The sequence below is a fragment of the Bos javanicus genome, chromosome 19 (genome assembly GCF_032452875.1).
Source record: "Bos javanicus breed banteng chromosome 19, ARS-OSU_banteng_1.0, whole genome shotgun sequence".
Taxonomy (NCBI): domain Eukaryota; kingdom Metazoa; phylum Chordata; class Mammalia; order Artiodactyla; family Bovidae; genus Bos; species Bos javanicus.
In genome coordinates this window covers 12,635,456-12,649,827 of record NC_083886.1, presented here as the reverse complement: position 1 = coordinate 12,649,827, position 14,372 = coordinate 12,635,456, and the positions used below count along the sequence as shown (strand labels likewise).

The following is a 14,372-nucleotide window of genomic DNA, read 5'->3' as shown; positions in this document are numbered from 1 at the left end:
TTTGGTACCAGAGTCACTTTTCAAAATTAATGGAAACTTTCTATCCATAAGAAAGAGTTTAAAAACTCTTCTACCCATAAACATGATCTCTCAGAGAGTTCTAAGGCAGTGGTGCCACCAGTTAATGACAATAGAGAGTCAAAATCAAGTTGATCGTAGTGGAGGAATGGTACTCTTCATGAATCTATTACAATATTTAGTTACTTCAAAAGGCTCTGAAAGAAGAGGGGCGTGGATCTAGAATGACAACTTTCCCACTTTTATCCTTACACAAATATTGTAGTTTGTAATAAAAGGAAATTCTTTTTTTTTTCAGTGAAAGAGTAGTTTTATATAAATTATGGATTGCAATTATCTAGACATATAGGGAAAAACTATTTACCACTGCAATGTGATTTGAAAACTTAAATTTGTATGTCCCAAATTTCCCCTCAAAATAAATTCAAATGTGAGCTCTCATGTCTTCTGCAAGTCCAATGTCAAACCCCTCCAAAATGCAAAAGAGAGGACATTCAATGACGTTAACCACTGTAATGTGTAACAGCTGACAAAGATGCAAAGCCCATTATAATTTGTTGGGTTTGTCTTTTAGGTAAATTATATCTCCATTCTGAAATTCAGTTGAAAATACATTTTCAAAGATAAAATTTGGACTTCTACTTTCAGCTCCAATGTAAAGAACTCACAACTCATCACACCCATCTTATACTAAGAAAAAAGCTGAACAAACTGAAAATCAACGGCTTGGACACATCAGAGAACTAAGGTCATAAGACAAATTGCTATCCTAAAAACTGGAGAGACAGTAAATACTGAGAATCATAGACTGAGAACTGCTTACTGGAAGAGGAAGACACTAAAACCATAAATTGGTAGGAATGCTTAAAAGATAATTTTGACAAATTGCTGAAGGCATAGTGTATACCAGTGAAATAGTGAGAAACTCCTATAGGCCATATCCTTAGGGAGTCCCCAAATTTTTGTAGATATTATCTCCAGAAACAATCCCCTACCAAGGTTTTCACAGTGAAGAGTGAAGAAAAACCCTCTTCTTTCTGACAGAGAGGGGAAAAACAGCCATTTCGAATACACTCAAAGCAGTCTCCATTAACTCAGGCCAGTCTCCCAGTAAAGGGAAAAGACTGCCAGAGCCTTATCCAAACTGGGGGAAAGGAAATTTACCCAAACTTCAGCTCCCACTGGACTTCCTATCTTATCTAAGGAAATGAATAAAGAGCTGAGAAACATACGGGAAGGATACAGTCCAGGGACACAGGCCCACTAAAAGACTGAGACTTAACTAAAAAATTAGACAGTGCTTCCCTGTTCCCAACACCTTACCATCACATCAACAGGGCTCCAGGATAATGACAATGGATTACAACCGAGAGAGCTGCAGGGGAGGCTATTTAAGAATTAGTGTTTAGGTGACTTTCCAGGTAGTACAGTGGATAAGAATCCACCTGTCAATGCAGGGGACACAGGTTCGACCACTCGTCCAGGAAGATTCCACATGCTGCAGACCAATGAAGCCCACACACCACAACTACTGAGCCTCCATGCTGCACTACTGAAGCCTGGCCGTCCTAAAGCCTGTGCTCTCCAAGAGAAGCTGCTGCAATAAGAAGCCCACACACCACAACTATAGAGTAGCCCCAGTTCTCTGCAACTAGAGAAAAGTCCATGTGAAGTAATGAACACCCAGGGCAACCAAAAATTAATTAATTAATAAAAGAGTGTTTAGGGACACCAGACAGTAACTAAAATCTACACAAAGAATTAAAGAGTACTGGTGAAGATAGTAACATAGTTAAATATAAAAAGGCAGTATAAATATAGTTTGTAAATTTTTGTCTCATCTCATTTAAAAGACAAATGTATAAAGCAATAATAATAAATCTGTTTTGATAGGCAATAATGTATAAACACATTATCTTATGACAATAATAGCACAAAGAAAGTAGAATGTAATATAACTATAAAAGATCAAAGTTTTTACATGCTATTGAAATTATATTAGTACCAATTCAAACTACATTTTATAAACTGTTTATTTTAATTACCAGGACAACCATTAAGAAGATAACTCAAAAATATATAGTAAAAGAAATGCTAGGGAATTAAAGTGTTAGTCACTCAGTCGTGTCCAACTCTGTGACCCCATGGACAGTAGTCAACCAAGCTCCTCTGTCCATATAATTCTCCAGGCAATAATACTGGAGTGGGTAGCCATTCGCTTCTCCAGGGGGTCTTCCTGACCCAGTACTCAAACCCAGGTCTCTTGCATGGCAGGCAGATTCTTTACCATCTGAGCCACCATTAAAATCAGTTAACCCTGATGGCTCAGATGGTAAAGAATCTGCCTGCCATGCAGGAGACCTGGGTTCGATCCCTGGGTTGGCAGTGTCTACTCACTCCGGTATTCTTGCCTGGGAAATCCCTAGGATAGAGGAGCCTGGTGGGCTACAGTCCATGACGTTTCAAAAAGTCAGACACAACTGAGCAACTAACACACTAAGGGAATTAAAAGGTCATACTAGAAAAATTTAAATGGCACATCAGAAAATACATGTTTAACAGAAAAGGTAGTAATGGAGAAATGAGTGTGTGCCAAGTCACTTCAGTCACATCCAACTCTTTGCAACCCCATGGATTGTAGCTTGCCAGGCGCCTCTGGAACTCTCCAGAGGAATCTTCCCAACCCAGAGATTGAACCCGTGTCTCCTGCGGCTCCTATGGTGCAGGAGGATTCTTTACCACTGAGTCACAGGGGCAGTCCCAATGGAGGAATAGGAGGAGGGAAACGTAACATACAGAAAACAAACAGTAAAGTGACAAATGTAAAAACGATCTTATCAATGTGTGTGTGTTAGTAGCTTAGTTGTGTTTGACTCTTTGAGATCCCATGGATTGTAACCCACCAGGCTCCTCTGTCCATGAAATTCACCAGGCAAGAATACTAAAGTGGGTTGCCATTTCCTTTTCCAGGGGATCTTCCTGACCCAGGGATCAGACCCAGGTCTCCTGCACTGGCAGGCAGATTCTTTACCAGAATCTTTACCCAGGGAAGCCCCATAATTACATTAAATTTAAATAGAGCAAACACTCATTAAAAGGCAGAGATCAGCAGAATGATCCAACTACATGCTAAAAAAGCCACATATTGTATGATTTCTTTTACACGAAACATCTGGAAAAGGATAATCAATAGAAACAGAAAGTAGATTAGTGGTTACCACAAGTTATGGAGAGGTAGGAATGGGAAGTAGCTGCTACTGGATAAGAGGTTTCTTTTAGGGACGGAGAAATTGTTCTGAAATTAGACAGTGGTGATGGTTGTATAACTTTGTAAATGTACTAAAACCCACAGAATTGTACCCTTGTAAAAGGGTATGGGAATTATATCTCAAACAAAAGGTTTCTATATAAAAATAGAAAGGAAGCCCCATTTGAGACTAAGAAGAAATTTTAATAAAGGAAAAACAATCCGAAGGCTTCTGAATTTTCAAAAATTTAAGATTTAATAAAATGCAACAGGACTCAAAATGAGTAATTAGACAGTAAAAACTATCTAAATATTATAAATTAATAAAACTTTTCTCCTTTGTGCCAAAATATTGATTCTTCACTGGATTTGTTTTAAATATATTTTTTATTTATAAAGAAGTAAGAGTCCCTTGGATAGCAAGGAGATCAAACCAGTCCATCCTCAAGGAAATCAGTCCTGAGTATTCATTGGAAGGACTGATGCTGACGCTGAAACTCCAATACTTTGGCCACCTGATGCGAAGAACTGACTCACTGGAAAAGATTCTGATGCTGGGAAAGACTGAAGACAGGAAGAGAAGAGGATAACAGAGGATGAGATGGTTGGATGGCATCACCAACTCGATGGACATGAGGTTGAGCAAGCTCCAAGAGTTGTTGATGGACATGGAAGCCTGGCATGCTGCAGTACGTGGGGTCGCAAAGAATCAGACATGACAGAGAGAATGAACTGAAATGAACTACTCTCAGTAACACATTAAACTTTCAAAATTTTTTATGTCTTTAGTCTCATACTTCATGATAAATACATTTTTAGTATGTTAATCACACAGGAAAAAACCCAACAACCCTTAGATTGTGGATCTTTTTACAACCACATGGTATAATTATATGGTATTAAAATTCTATCAAAGTAACATTTAATTATGCAATGTTTATTATAATAAAGCCAACACTTTAAAAATTTTACTTAACTTTTCACTTATTTAGAAAATGTACTTTTACTAGGAAGCCAGGTTACAATTGTCATTTTTGAGATTTTTTTTATTGTTATAAGACAAGGTAAATATACACTAAACAATGTATCTTGGAAAAATCAATAGCATGTGTGCGTGCTCAGTCGTGTCCTGCTCTTTGCAACCCCATGGACTGTACCCTAGCAGGCTCCTATGTCCATGGAATTCTCCAGGCAAGAATACTGGAGTAGGTTCCTATTTCCAACTCCAAGGGACCTTCCCGACCCAGGAACCAAACCTGCATCTCCTGCATTGCAGGCGAATTCTTTACTGCTGAGTCACTGGGGAAGCCCTGGCCCTAGCAGCTTATCAAAGATAAAGTATCAAAAAAATAAAAAGGGCTAATGCCTATAAACTTCAGTTGGTTTATCTTCATAGCTACTGATGTTTTCATAGAAGTTGTTTACAACGTCATTATATTTAGATATGTTTTAAAATTGAGTTATACATCTATAAAACAAAACAGTATTTTATCAATTATGTCCATTATGCCATAATATTAGATTTTAATAGCATTCTGATCTTAATGCTGGATATACAGACATATTATTCATTAATTAAAAATAGAATTTCATTATTTTGTTTAGCATTTAGAAATCTTGTCAAATCTTTCCCTTTTCTTGGTTGATAATTTGTTTTAGTTGAACTCTTGCTAGCCTCTTGCACATACATTATAAATATCCTAGATTTCATGAAGGTGAAGAAAAAGCTTGTTGAGAATGTAAACTATAACATAAAACTATTTTTTTTAATTTAAATTAATTTATTTTAATTGGAGGCTAATTATTTTACAATATTGTATTGGTTTTGCCATACATCAACATGAATCCACCACGGGTGTACACATGGTCCCCATCTGAACCCCCCTCCCACCGTATCATCCCTCTGGGTCATCCCAGTGCACCAGCCCCAAGTATCCTATATGGAACCTGGACTGGCGATTTGTTTCTTATATGATGCAAATCAAAACCACAATGAGATGAAACCACCATTTCACGCCAGTCAGAATGGCTGCTATCAAAACTGTTTTTAAAAAACTGACAAACTAAAAACTCATGACATTACCCATCAAATAATAATTGAGGGTGTGGAGAAAAGGAAATCTCCCCATACTGTTGGTGGGAATGTAAACTGGTACAGCCATTATAGAAAACAATACGGTGGCTCCTCAAAAAACTAAAAATTGAGTTGCCATATGATCCAACAATCCCACTCTTGGACATATATCCAAAAACACTTTAACTCAAAAAGATACCTGCACCCCCATGTTCATAGCAGAACTATTCACAACAACCAAGACATGGAAACAACCTAAATCTCCATTGACAGATCAATGGATAAAGAAGATGTGGTGCATATATACGACAGAATATTACTGAGCCACAAAGGGGGATGAAATAATTTCATTTACAGCAACACAGATGGACCTAGAGATTATCATACTAAGTGAAGTTAGTCAGAAAGAGAAAGACAAATTACCATATAATATCACTTATATATGGAATCAAAATATGATACTTATCTATGAACAGAAACAGATTCACAGACATAGAGAACAGACTTGTGATTATCAAAGGGGAGAGGGAAAGAGCAGGAGTTTGGAATGAGCAGGTGCATACTATTATATATAGAATGGATAAACAACAAGGTCCTACTGTCTAGCACAGGTAACTATATTCAATATCCTGAGATAAACCATAATGGAAAAGAATAAGAAAATATCTATCTATCAGTTTAGTTCAGTCGCTCAGTCGTGTCCGACTCTTTGCGACCCCATGAATCACAGCACGCTAGGCCTCCCATACATACACACAAATATAACTGAATCGCTTTGCTGTACAGCAGGAATTAACACCACATTGTAAACCAAATATAATTAAATAAAATAAGTTTTTAAAAATTCAGTATTATAACCTTAAATATTTGTTATAGGTAATTCCTATGGTAATCACAAAGAAAATACTTACAGACACATAAGAAAGAATATGAGAAAAGAATCAAAATGTGTAACTACAAAAAAATCAAACAAAAAAGACAGTAATGATGGAGGAAATGTGAAGGACGTAATAGTTGTAAAACATACAGAAAACAAATAACAAAATGGCTGAAGTCTTTTCTTCAGTTCAGTTCAGCTGCTCAGTCGTATCCGACTCTGTGACCCCATGGACTGCAGTACCCCAGGCCTCCCTGTCCATCACCAACTCCAAGAGTTTACTCAAACTCATGTCCTTTGATTCGGTGATGACATCCAACCATCTCATCCTCTGTCATCCCCTTCTCCTTCTGCCTTCAATCTTTCTCAGCATCAGGGTCTTTTAAAATGAGTCAGTTCTTCCCATCAGGTGGCCAAAGGACTGGAGTTTCAGCTTCAGCATCAGTCCTTCCAATGAATAATCAGGACTGATTTCCTTTAGGATGCACTGGTTGGATCTCCTTGCAGTCTGAGGGACTCTCAAGAGTCTTCTCCAACACCACAGTTCAGAAGCATCAATTCTTCGGCACTCAGCTTTCTTTATAGTCCAACTCTCACATCCATACATGACCATTGGAAAAATTATAGCTTTGACTAGACAGACATTTGCTGGCAAAGTAATGTCTCTGCTTTTTAATATGCTGTCTAGATTGGTCATAGCTTTTCTTCCAAGGAACAAGCATCTTTTAATTTCATGGCTGCAATCACCATCTGCAGTGATTTTGGAGCCCCCCAAAATAAAGTCTCTCACTGTTTCCATGGTTTACCCATCTAACTGCCATGAAGAGATGGGACCAGATACCAGGATCTTAGTTTTCTGAATGTTGAATTTTAAGCCCATTTTTTCAGTCTCCTCTTTCACTTTCATCAAGAGGCTCTTTAGCTCTTCTACACTTTCTGCCATAAGGGTGGTGTCATCTGCATATCTCAGGTTATTGATATTTCTGCCTGCTATCTTGATTCCAGTTTGTGCTTCATCCAGTCCAGCATTTCTCATGATGTACCCTGCATATACGTTAAATAAGCATGGTGGCAATATACAGCCTTGACGTACTCCTTTCCCCATTTGGAACCAGACTGTTGTTCTATGTCCAGTTCTAACTGTTGCTTCCTGACCTGCATACAGATTTCTTAGGAGGCAGGTCAGGTGGTCTGGTATTCCCATCTCTTTCAGAATTTTCCACAGTTTATTGTGATCCACACAGTCAAAGGCTTTGGTATAGTCAATGAAGCAGAAATAGATGTTTTCTTGGAACTCTCTTCCTTTTTCGATGATCGGTTGGATGTTGGCAATTTGATCTCTGGTTCCTCTGTCTTTTCTAAATCCAGCTTGAACATGTAGACGTTCACAGTTCACATATTGCTGAAGCCTGGCTTGGAGAATTTTGAGCATTACTTCACTAGCGTGTGAGATGAGTGCAATTGTGTGGTAGTTTGAGCATTCTTTGGCATTGCCTTTCTTTGGGATTGGAATGAAAACTGACCTTTTCTAGTCCTGTGGCCACTGCTGAGTTTTCCAAATTTGCTGGCATTTTGAGGGCAGCATTTTCACAGCATCATCTTTTAGGATTTGAAATAGCTCAACTGGAATTCCATCACCTCCACTAGCTTTGTTCATAGTGATGCTTCCTAAGGCTCACTTGACTTCACATTCCAGGATGTCTGGCTAGGTGAGTGATCACCATTGTGATTATCTAAGCCATGAAGATCTTTTTTGTAGAGTTCTTCTGTATATTCTTGCCACCTCTTTTTAATATCTTCTGCTTCTGTTAGGTCCATACTGTTTCTGTCCTTTCCTGTGTCTATCTTTGCATGAAAAGTTCTCTTGGTATCTCCAATTTTCTTGAAAAGATCTCTAGTCTTTCCCCTTCTATTGTTTTCCTCTATTTCTTTGCAGTGATCACTGAGGAAGGCTTTCTTATCTCTCCTTGCTATTCTGTGGAACTCTGCATTCAAATGGGTATATCTTTTCTTTTGTCCTTTGTCTTTCAGTTTCTCTTCATAGCTATTTGTAAGGCCTCCTCCAACAACCATTTTGTTTTTGCATTTGTTTTTCATGGGGATGGTCTTGATCACTGCCTCCCGTACAGTGTCACGAACCTCTGTTCATAGATCTTCAGGCTCTCTGTCTATCAGATCTAATCCCTTGAATCTATTTGTTACTTCCACTGTATAATTGTAAGGGATTTGATTTAGGTCATACATGAATGTCTAGTGGTTTTCCCTACTTTCTTCAATTTAAGTCTGAATTTGGCAATAAGGAGTTCATGATCTGAGCCACAGTCAGCTCCACAGTCAGAAAAAAAGTGTTTTCTTATAATTTATTAATTTAAAAGTGAATTAAACTCTCCAATCAAAAAGCAGATATAGCAGAATGGATTATAAAAATAGATGATCCAACTATATGTTGATAATAATCGATTTGAGTTTATTGACAGGTTCACACCACTATAAATAAAATGGATAAGCAACAAGAATTTACTGCATAGAACTAGGAATTATACCTAACATCTTGTAATAACTTATAATGGAATATAATTTACAAAAAACCCACTGTGCTATATACCTGAAACTAACACAATACTATAAACTTTTACCTCGAAACAAAAAGAGATTCACTTTAGATTTAAAGATGTGGAGGTCAAAAATGAAAGGATGGAAAAAGAGATTCCATACAAATAATAACCAAAAAAAGTTAGGATGCCATTACTTGTTTGAGACAAATATATCAAAAGTTGTTATGAGACAAAGGATATTACATATCGATAAAAGGGTCAATTCATGAAGAACATGTAACAATTGTAAACAAAAGCCAAATGCAGAACTCCCAAGACATATGAAACAAACCTTGACAGAGTTGAAGGGAGAAACTGATAATTCTACAGTAACAGATTTCAATATCTCACTTCCAATAATGAATATGAACTGGACAGAGATAAATAATGAAATAAAGAATCTGAACACTGTAAACCAATTGGACCTAACAGAAATATATAGAACACCACCCAACAAAAGAATACACATTTTCTCCAAATGCACATGGTATATCTTCCAGGAGAGACCACATACTAGTCCACAAAACAAGTCATAATAAAATTTTAAAGACTGAGATCATATAAAATATCTTTTCTAATCACAATGGACTAAAAGTAGTAATAAATAATAAAAAGAAAGGTAGAAAATTCACAAATATAAGGAACCCAAACAACACAATTTTTAAACAATCAATAGGTCAAAGAAGAACTCACAAGTGAAACTAGAAAATATCTTACAAATATGAAAATGAAAACACAAAATTTACGGGACACAAAGAAAGCACTGCTAAGAGGAAAATTTATAGCTATAATCACACACTTGAAAAAAACAAAGATTTTAAACCAGTAAACCTACTATTACACCTGAAGGAGTAAGAAAAAGAAACCCAAACAACCTAAAACTAACATAAGGTAAGAAACTGGATAACCTAGATAAAATGGATGAATTCTAAGAAACAAACAATCTACAAACTGAATCATAAAGAAATAGAAAATCTGAAGACATTAAAAGCTATTAAAATTGAATCAGTCATTAAAAACTTTGTTGAAGACTAACAAAAAGTGAAATTGTTCATTTACTTAACTGGGCATTTACAGGCTCACTTTTTGTGATTGTGACTGGAAAATATAAAAAGGTTTTATTTCTTTAAAATTTTATTAAAGTATAGTCGATTTACATTGTTGTATTAATTTAAAAGGTTTCTTAATGTGCTTGCTTCTCCTTAGTTCCAGGCTTAATTATTAGTTTTCCTTCACATAACTTCTGGGATAGATGTTCACACTCTGTAATAAATATTGCTTTGTAATAAGAATTTTCAATATGTTTATGTCCATTTCATTTTTAGATATTCTTGGAAAAAAAAAAAAAAGATACCTATCTGATTAAATTTCTCCTGAGAGTAATTCCTTCAGTTTATCTACAGTATTTACTGCACCTTTGGGTAACAAAGTATGTGTCTTAGTCCCATTCCAGCTACTATAACAAAATGTCAGGAATCGAGTGGCTTATAAACAACAGAAATTTATCACAGAAATTGCTGTAAAGTACAAAATCAAGGCACCAGCACAGTCATGTTTGGTGAAGGCCCTCTTCCTGGTTCACAGTGGTACCTTCTCACTGTGACCTCACATGGTAGAAAGGACAAGAAATCTCACTGGAGCTTCTTTTTAAGTCACTAATTCTGTTCATGAGGACTATATCACCATGCCTTAAGCGTCTCTCAAAGACTCCACTTCCAAATGTCATTATCTTTGGGGGCTAGGATTTCAACATATAAAATTTGGGGTGACACATCAGACCATAGCAGTATATATACAGAGGGAAAGACAACAGAAGAGCCAAAGGTATCAATATTGTCATTCTAATATATTATACTACTGTCCTTATATATATAACTTCCTATGAAAAAAGAAAAGGGAGTACCACCTCTACACTGAAATTTAGCTTAGATTTTCATAAACTATGATAATACCCTCAGGAATTATATGTGGTTTTAATGCTTTGAGTATTAGGAAGACTAAAATATACTATATAACTCAGTTTAACTCCTGAAAATATTAAAACTCAGAACGACTCTAAAAACAAGAAAAACAGTTTTTTTTTCCTAGCCAAATACATGAAGCAAAAAGATGGGCATTAAAGAAAATCATATGTTAAATTCATATTTTGAAATTTTCAAATAGTCTAGTTTATCAAAGTGAAAAATAATGATCCTTTTTCCTTTAATCAGAAAATATCAAGTTGCCCCAAGGAATAAAAATCACATATACAAAAACACCCCACTAAAATGCTTGAACACCTTCAGTCTTTTGGACTTCCAGGTAAAACAGTGACAGAATAAGCAGGCAGTATCTTAACCAATAAAAAGCAAAATAATATATGATGCTTAAAAAACTGTAATTACTCTGTTGCATTTGATCCTAGGAAGCTTATCATGGTAATGTCATATGATTATTCAAAGGCAAAAGTAAACAAAAATACTCCCTTACCTTGTAAGATGGCAGGAAACACAAAATTCCTTGGCTAATAGTCTGGCACACAGATAACAAAAGAGCTCCCACTTCATCCTGGAATTCAAATGTTTCTGTGTGCTGGAAGGTAGCACAGAGACTGCGACCCTTGGGCCCTGACCCAATGGTGCCAACCCAAACCTAGAATATAAGTATGTCAGTATTAGAGTTATACCAAAATAAGGCAGGCAAATTAGCATTTAGTTGGGAGCCTTAATTGTGTATGTCAAAAAAAGATCAATCAACGACTTTAGAGAAAATTTATTTTTAAATTGTTGGGCTTTTTCCTATTATCTTTAATTAGTTATGCATGCAAGGGTGCTCGGTCGCTCAGTCGTGTCCAATTCTTCATGACCCTATGAACTGTAGTCTGCCAGGCTTCTCTGTCCATGGAATTTTCTAGGCAAGAATGCTGGAGTGGGTTGTCATTTTCTCCTCTAGGAGATCTTCCCAACTTACAGATCAAATTTGCATCTCCTGCATTGGCAGACAGATTCTTTACCACTGCACCAGCTGGGAAGCCCAGATTTAAGTCACAGACGTTTTACTTTAGACCTAAAGTCTGCCTAAGTTCTTCAGGCAGACTGAATTCTCTTAGAATGACAGAAATTAGGTTTTACTTATTTCCTCAATACCTTTACAAAATTAACTATGTAACAGAATTTTGTTGGATCATGGGAACAAAGGAAATGAGTAAGTTAGAAATGAATCCAAAATAAGACATGAGGGATGGTACCATCTGCTACGGGCTTCCCAGGTGGCTCAGAGGTAGAGACTCTCTCTGCCAATCCAGAAGATGCAGGAGATGCAGAGTCAATCCCTGAGTCAGGAAGATCCCCTGGAGGAGGAAACAGCAACCCACTCCAGTATTCTTGCCTGAAGAATATCATGGACAGAGGAACCTGGCGGGCTACCATCCATGGAATCACAAACAGTCCAGCATGATTAAGCAACTGAGCATGCACACACCATCTGCTATAGGTAAGTCTCTAAGATTCACTTATGACAGGAACTACTGTTTCACAAATTCCCTGACGCTCAAAGATCTATAGCCATAGAAAATCAGACCCATCAAATTTTAGTTCTATACAATTTCTCTATATTTATACAGATCTAGCCTTAGTATTTGATTATGAGAAACTACAAATTTTATTAGTATTCTAAAGATAAAAGGTTAAAGTCGCTCAGTCGGACTGACACCTTGCGACCCCCTGCACTGTAGCCTACCATTCTCCTCTGTCCATGGAATTCTCCAGGCCACAATATTGGAGCGGGTAGCCATTCCCTTCTCCAGGGGATTTTCCCTACCCAGGAATCGAACTGGGGTCTCCTGTATTGAAGGCAGATTCCTTGCCAGCTGAGCTACCGGGGAAGCCCATTCAAAAGGTAATAGGAACACTTTAGACTGTTGAAAAATGTTATAGTTCTATATTTTAAATGATACACAAGACTGAGATATATTTTGCAAAATGACATCTGATGGACAGCAGTTTAATCAACATTAAAGTAAATGATCAACAAGTAATAAGACAAACTGATAGCATGTGTTTCTTGATATGATATGATGGGAAGTAACAATATCACTTGCAAAACATTCTTATCAAACACTTTAACTTGAATCTTACCACCAGAAAAATCCAGATTATAAAATATTCCTAAGGACAACTGGTGACTTGAATTCCTTTAAAATATCATGAAATACAGAAAAAAAGGGGGCAAAAAAGCTATTTTAAAGACTAAAAAAACATGAATTTGTACAGCCAATATGAAAGCAGTATGAATGTTCTGCAAAGAACTAAGAACAGAACTACCATATGCTCCAGCAATTTCACTTCTGGGAATATATCCAAAGAAAACAAAAGTATTAATTTGAAAAGATGTTTGTGTGCACTCACTCCCAATGTGCATAGCACCATTATTTACAATAGTTAAAGACGTGGAAGCAATCTAAGTGTCCATCATCTGATAGATGAATGGATAAAGAAGATGTACACACACACACACACACACACACACACACAGGACTACTACTCAGCCATAAAAAAGAATGACATTTGGTCAACTGCAACAACACAGATGGACCTACAAGGTATTAGACTAAGTGAAGTAAGTCAGACAAAGACAAATACTATATGTTACTACTATGTGTGGAAACTAAAAAATAAAACAAATGAATCAATATAACAAAACAGAAAGGCTCACAGAGAGGACATACTAGCAGTTACTCCAGAGGGGAGAAATTCAAGATAGGGGTCAGAGATTAAGAGGTATAAACTATTGTGTATAAAAATAAATAAGCTACAAGGATATATTGTACAGCACAGGGATAACAGCTAATATTTCATAATAACACTAAATGAAGTATCTATAAAAATTTTGAATCACTATGTTGTACACCAGAAACTAATATTGTAAATCAATTATAATTCAATCTAAAATAAGAAAGGAAAAAAAAAGAAAAACAAAACTAAAGAAACATGAAAACCACACGCAATATATAATACTTAACTGGATTCTGAATCAAGAATAAAAAAAAATAAACAGGTACACTATAAAAGTCACACTGGAAATAACTAGAAGAATATAGATTCTATTTGTAGTAATATTAAATTGCTTGGATATGATCATGATATTGTGATTACACAAGATTATGTACCTGTTCTCAGGATAAACATTCTAAACTAATTAAGGGCAAAGTATCACAATGTCTACAAATTACTTTCTAATAACATATCCAGTTAATGTAATTGTCAATATTTTACAGTATTACTCTTCTCTCCTTTTCTCTCATATGTATATATACACAGATGCAAAGTTATACAACTGATGGATCTACATTAAGGTTATAAAGATATTCACTATGTTAATACTATTTTTTCCACTTGTTTCAAGCTATACTTTTTTAAATAAAGAGTTGGGGTAATCAACAAACGGACAAACAAAATGTGATACACACACACAATTCAAATATTATTCAGCCTTAATAAGGAAGAAATTCTGTTTCATGTTACAACAAATATGAACTCTGAAGACATCATTCTAAGCAAAATAAACTAATCACAAAATTTTGTA

The 14,372-nt window shown here is 36.1% G+C and overlaps 1 protein-coding gene across 3 annotated transcripts in view; it reads right to left on the bottom strand.

The window, feature by feature from the left end:
• Window positions 1–14,372, bottom strand: part of BRIP1 (BRCA1 interacting helicase 1) — a 182,294-nt gene that overhangs the window by 82,911 nt on the left and 85,011 nt on the right. For all 3 annotated transcript variants that reach the window (XM_061390217.1, XM_061390216.1, XM_061390218.1), the window contains exon 14: window positions 11,280–11,441. In XM_061390217.1, coding sequence (XP_061246201.1) covers window positions 11,280–11,441 — 162 coding nt within the window. The remainder of the gene's footprint in view (window positions 1–11,279; window positions 11,442–14,372) is intronic.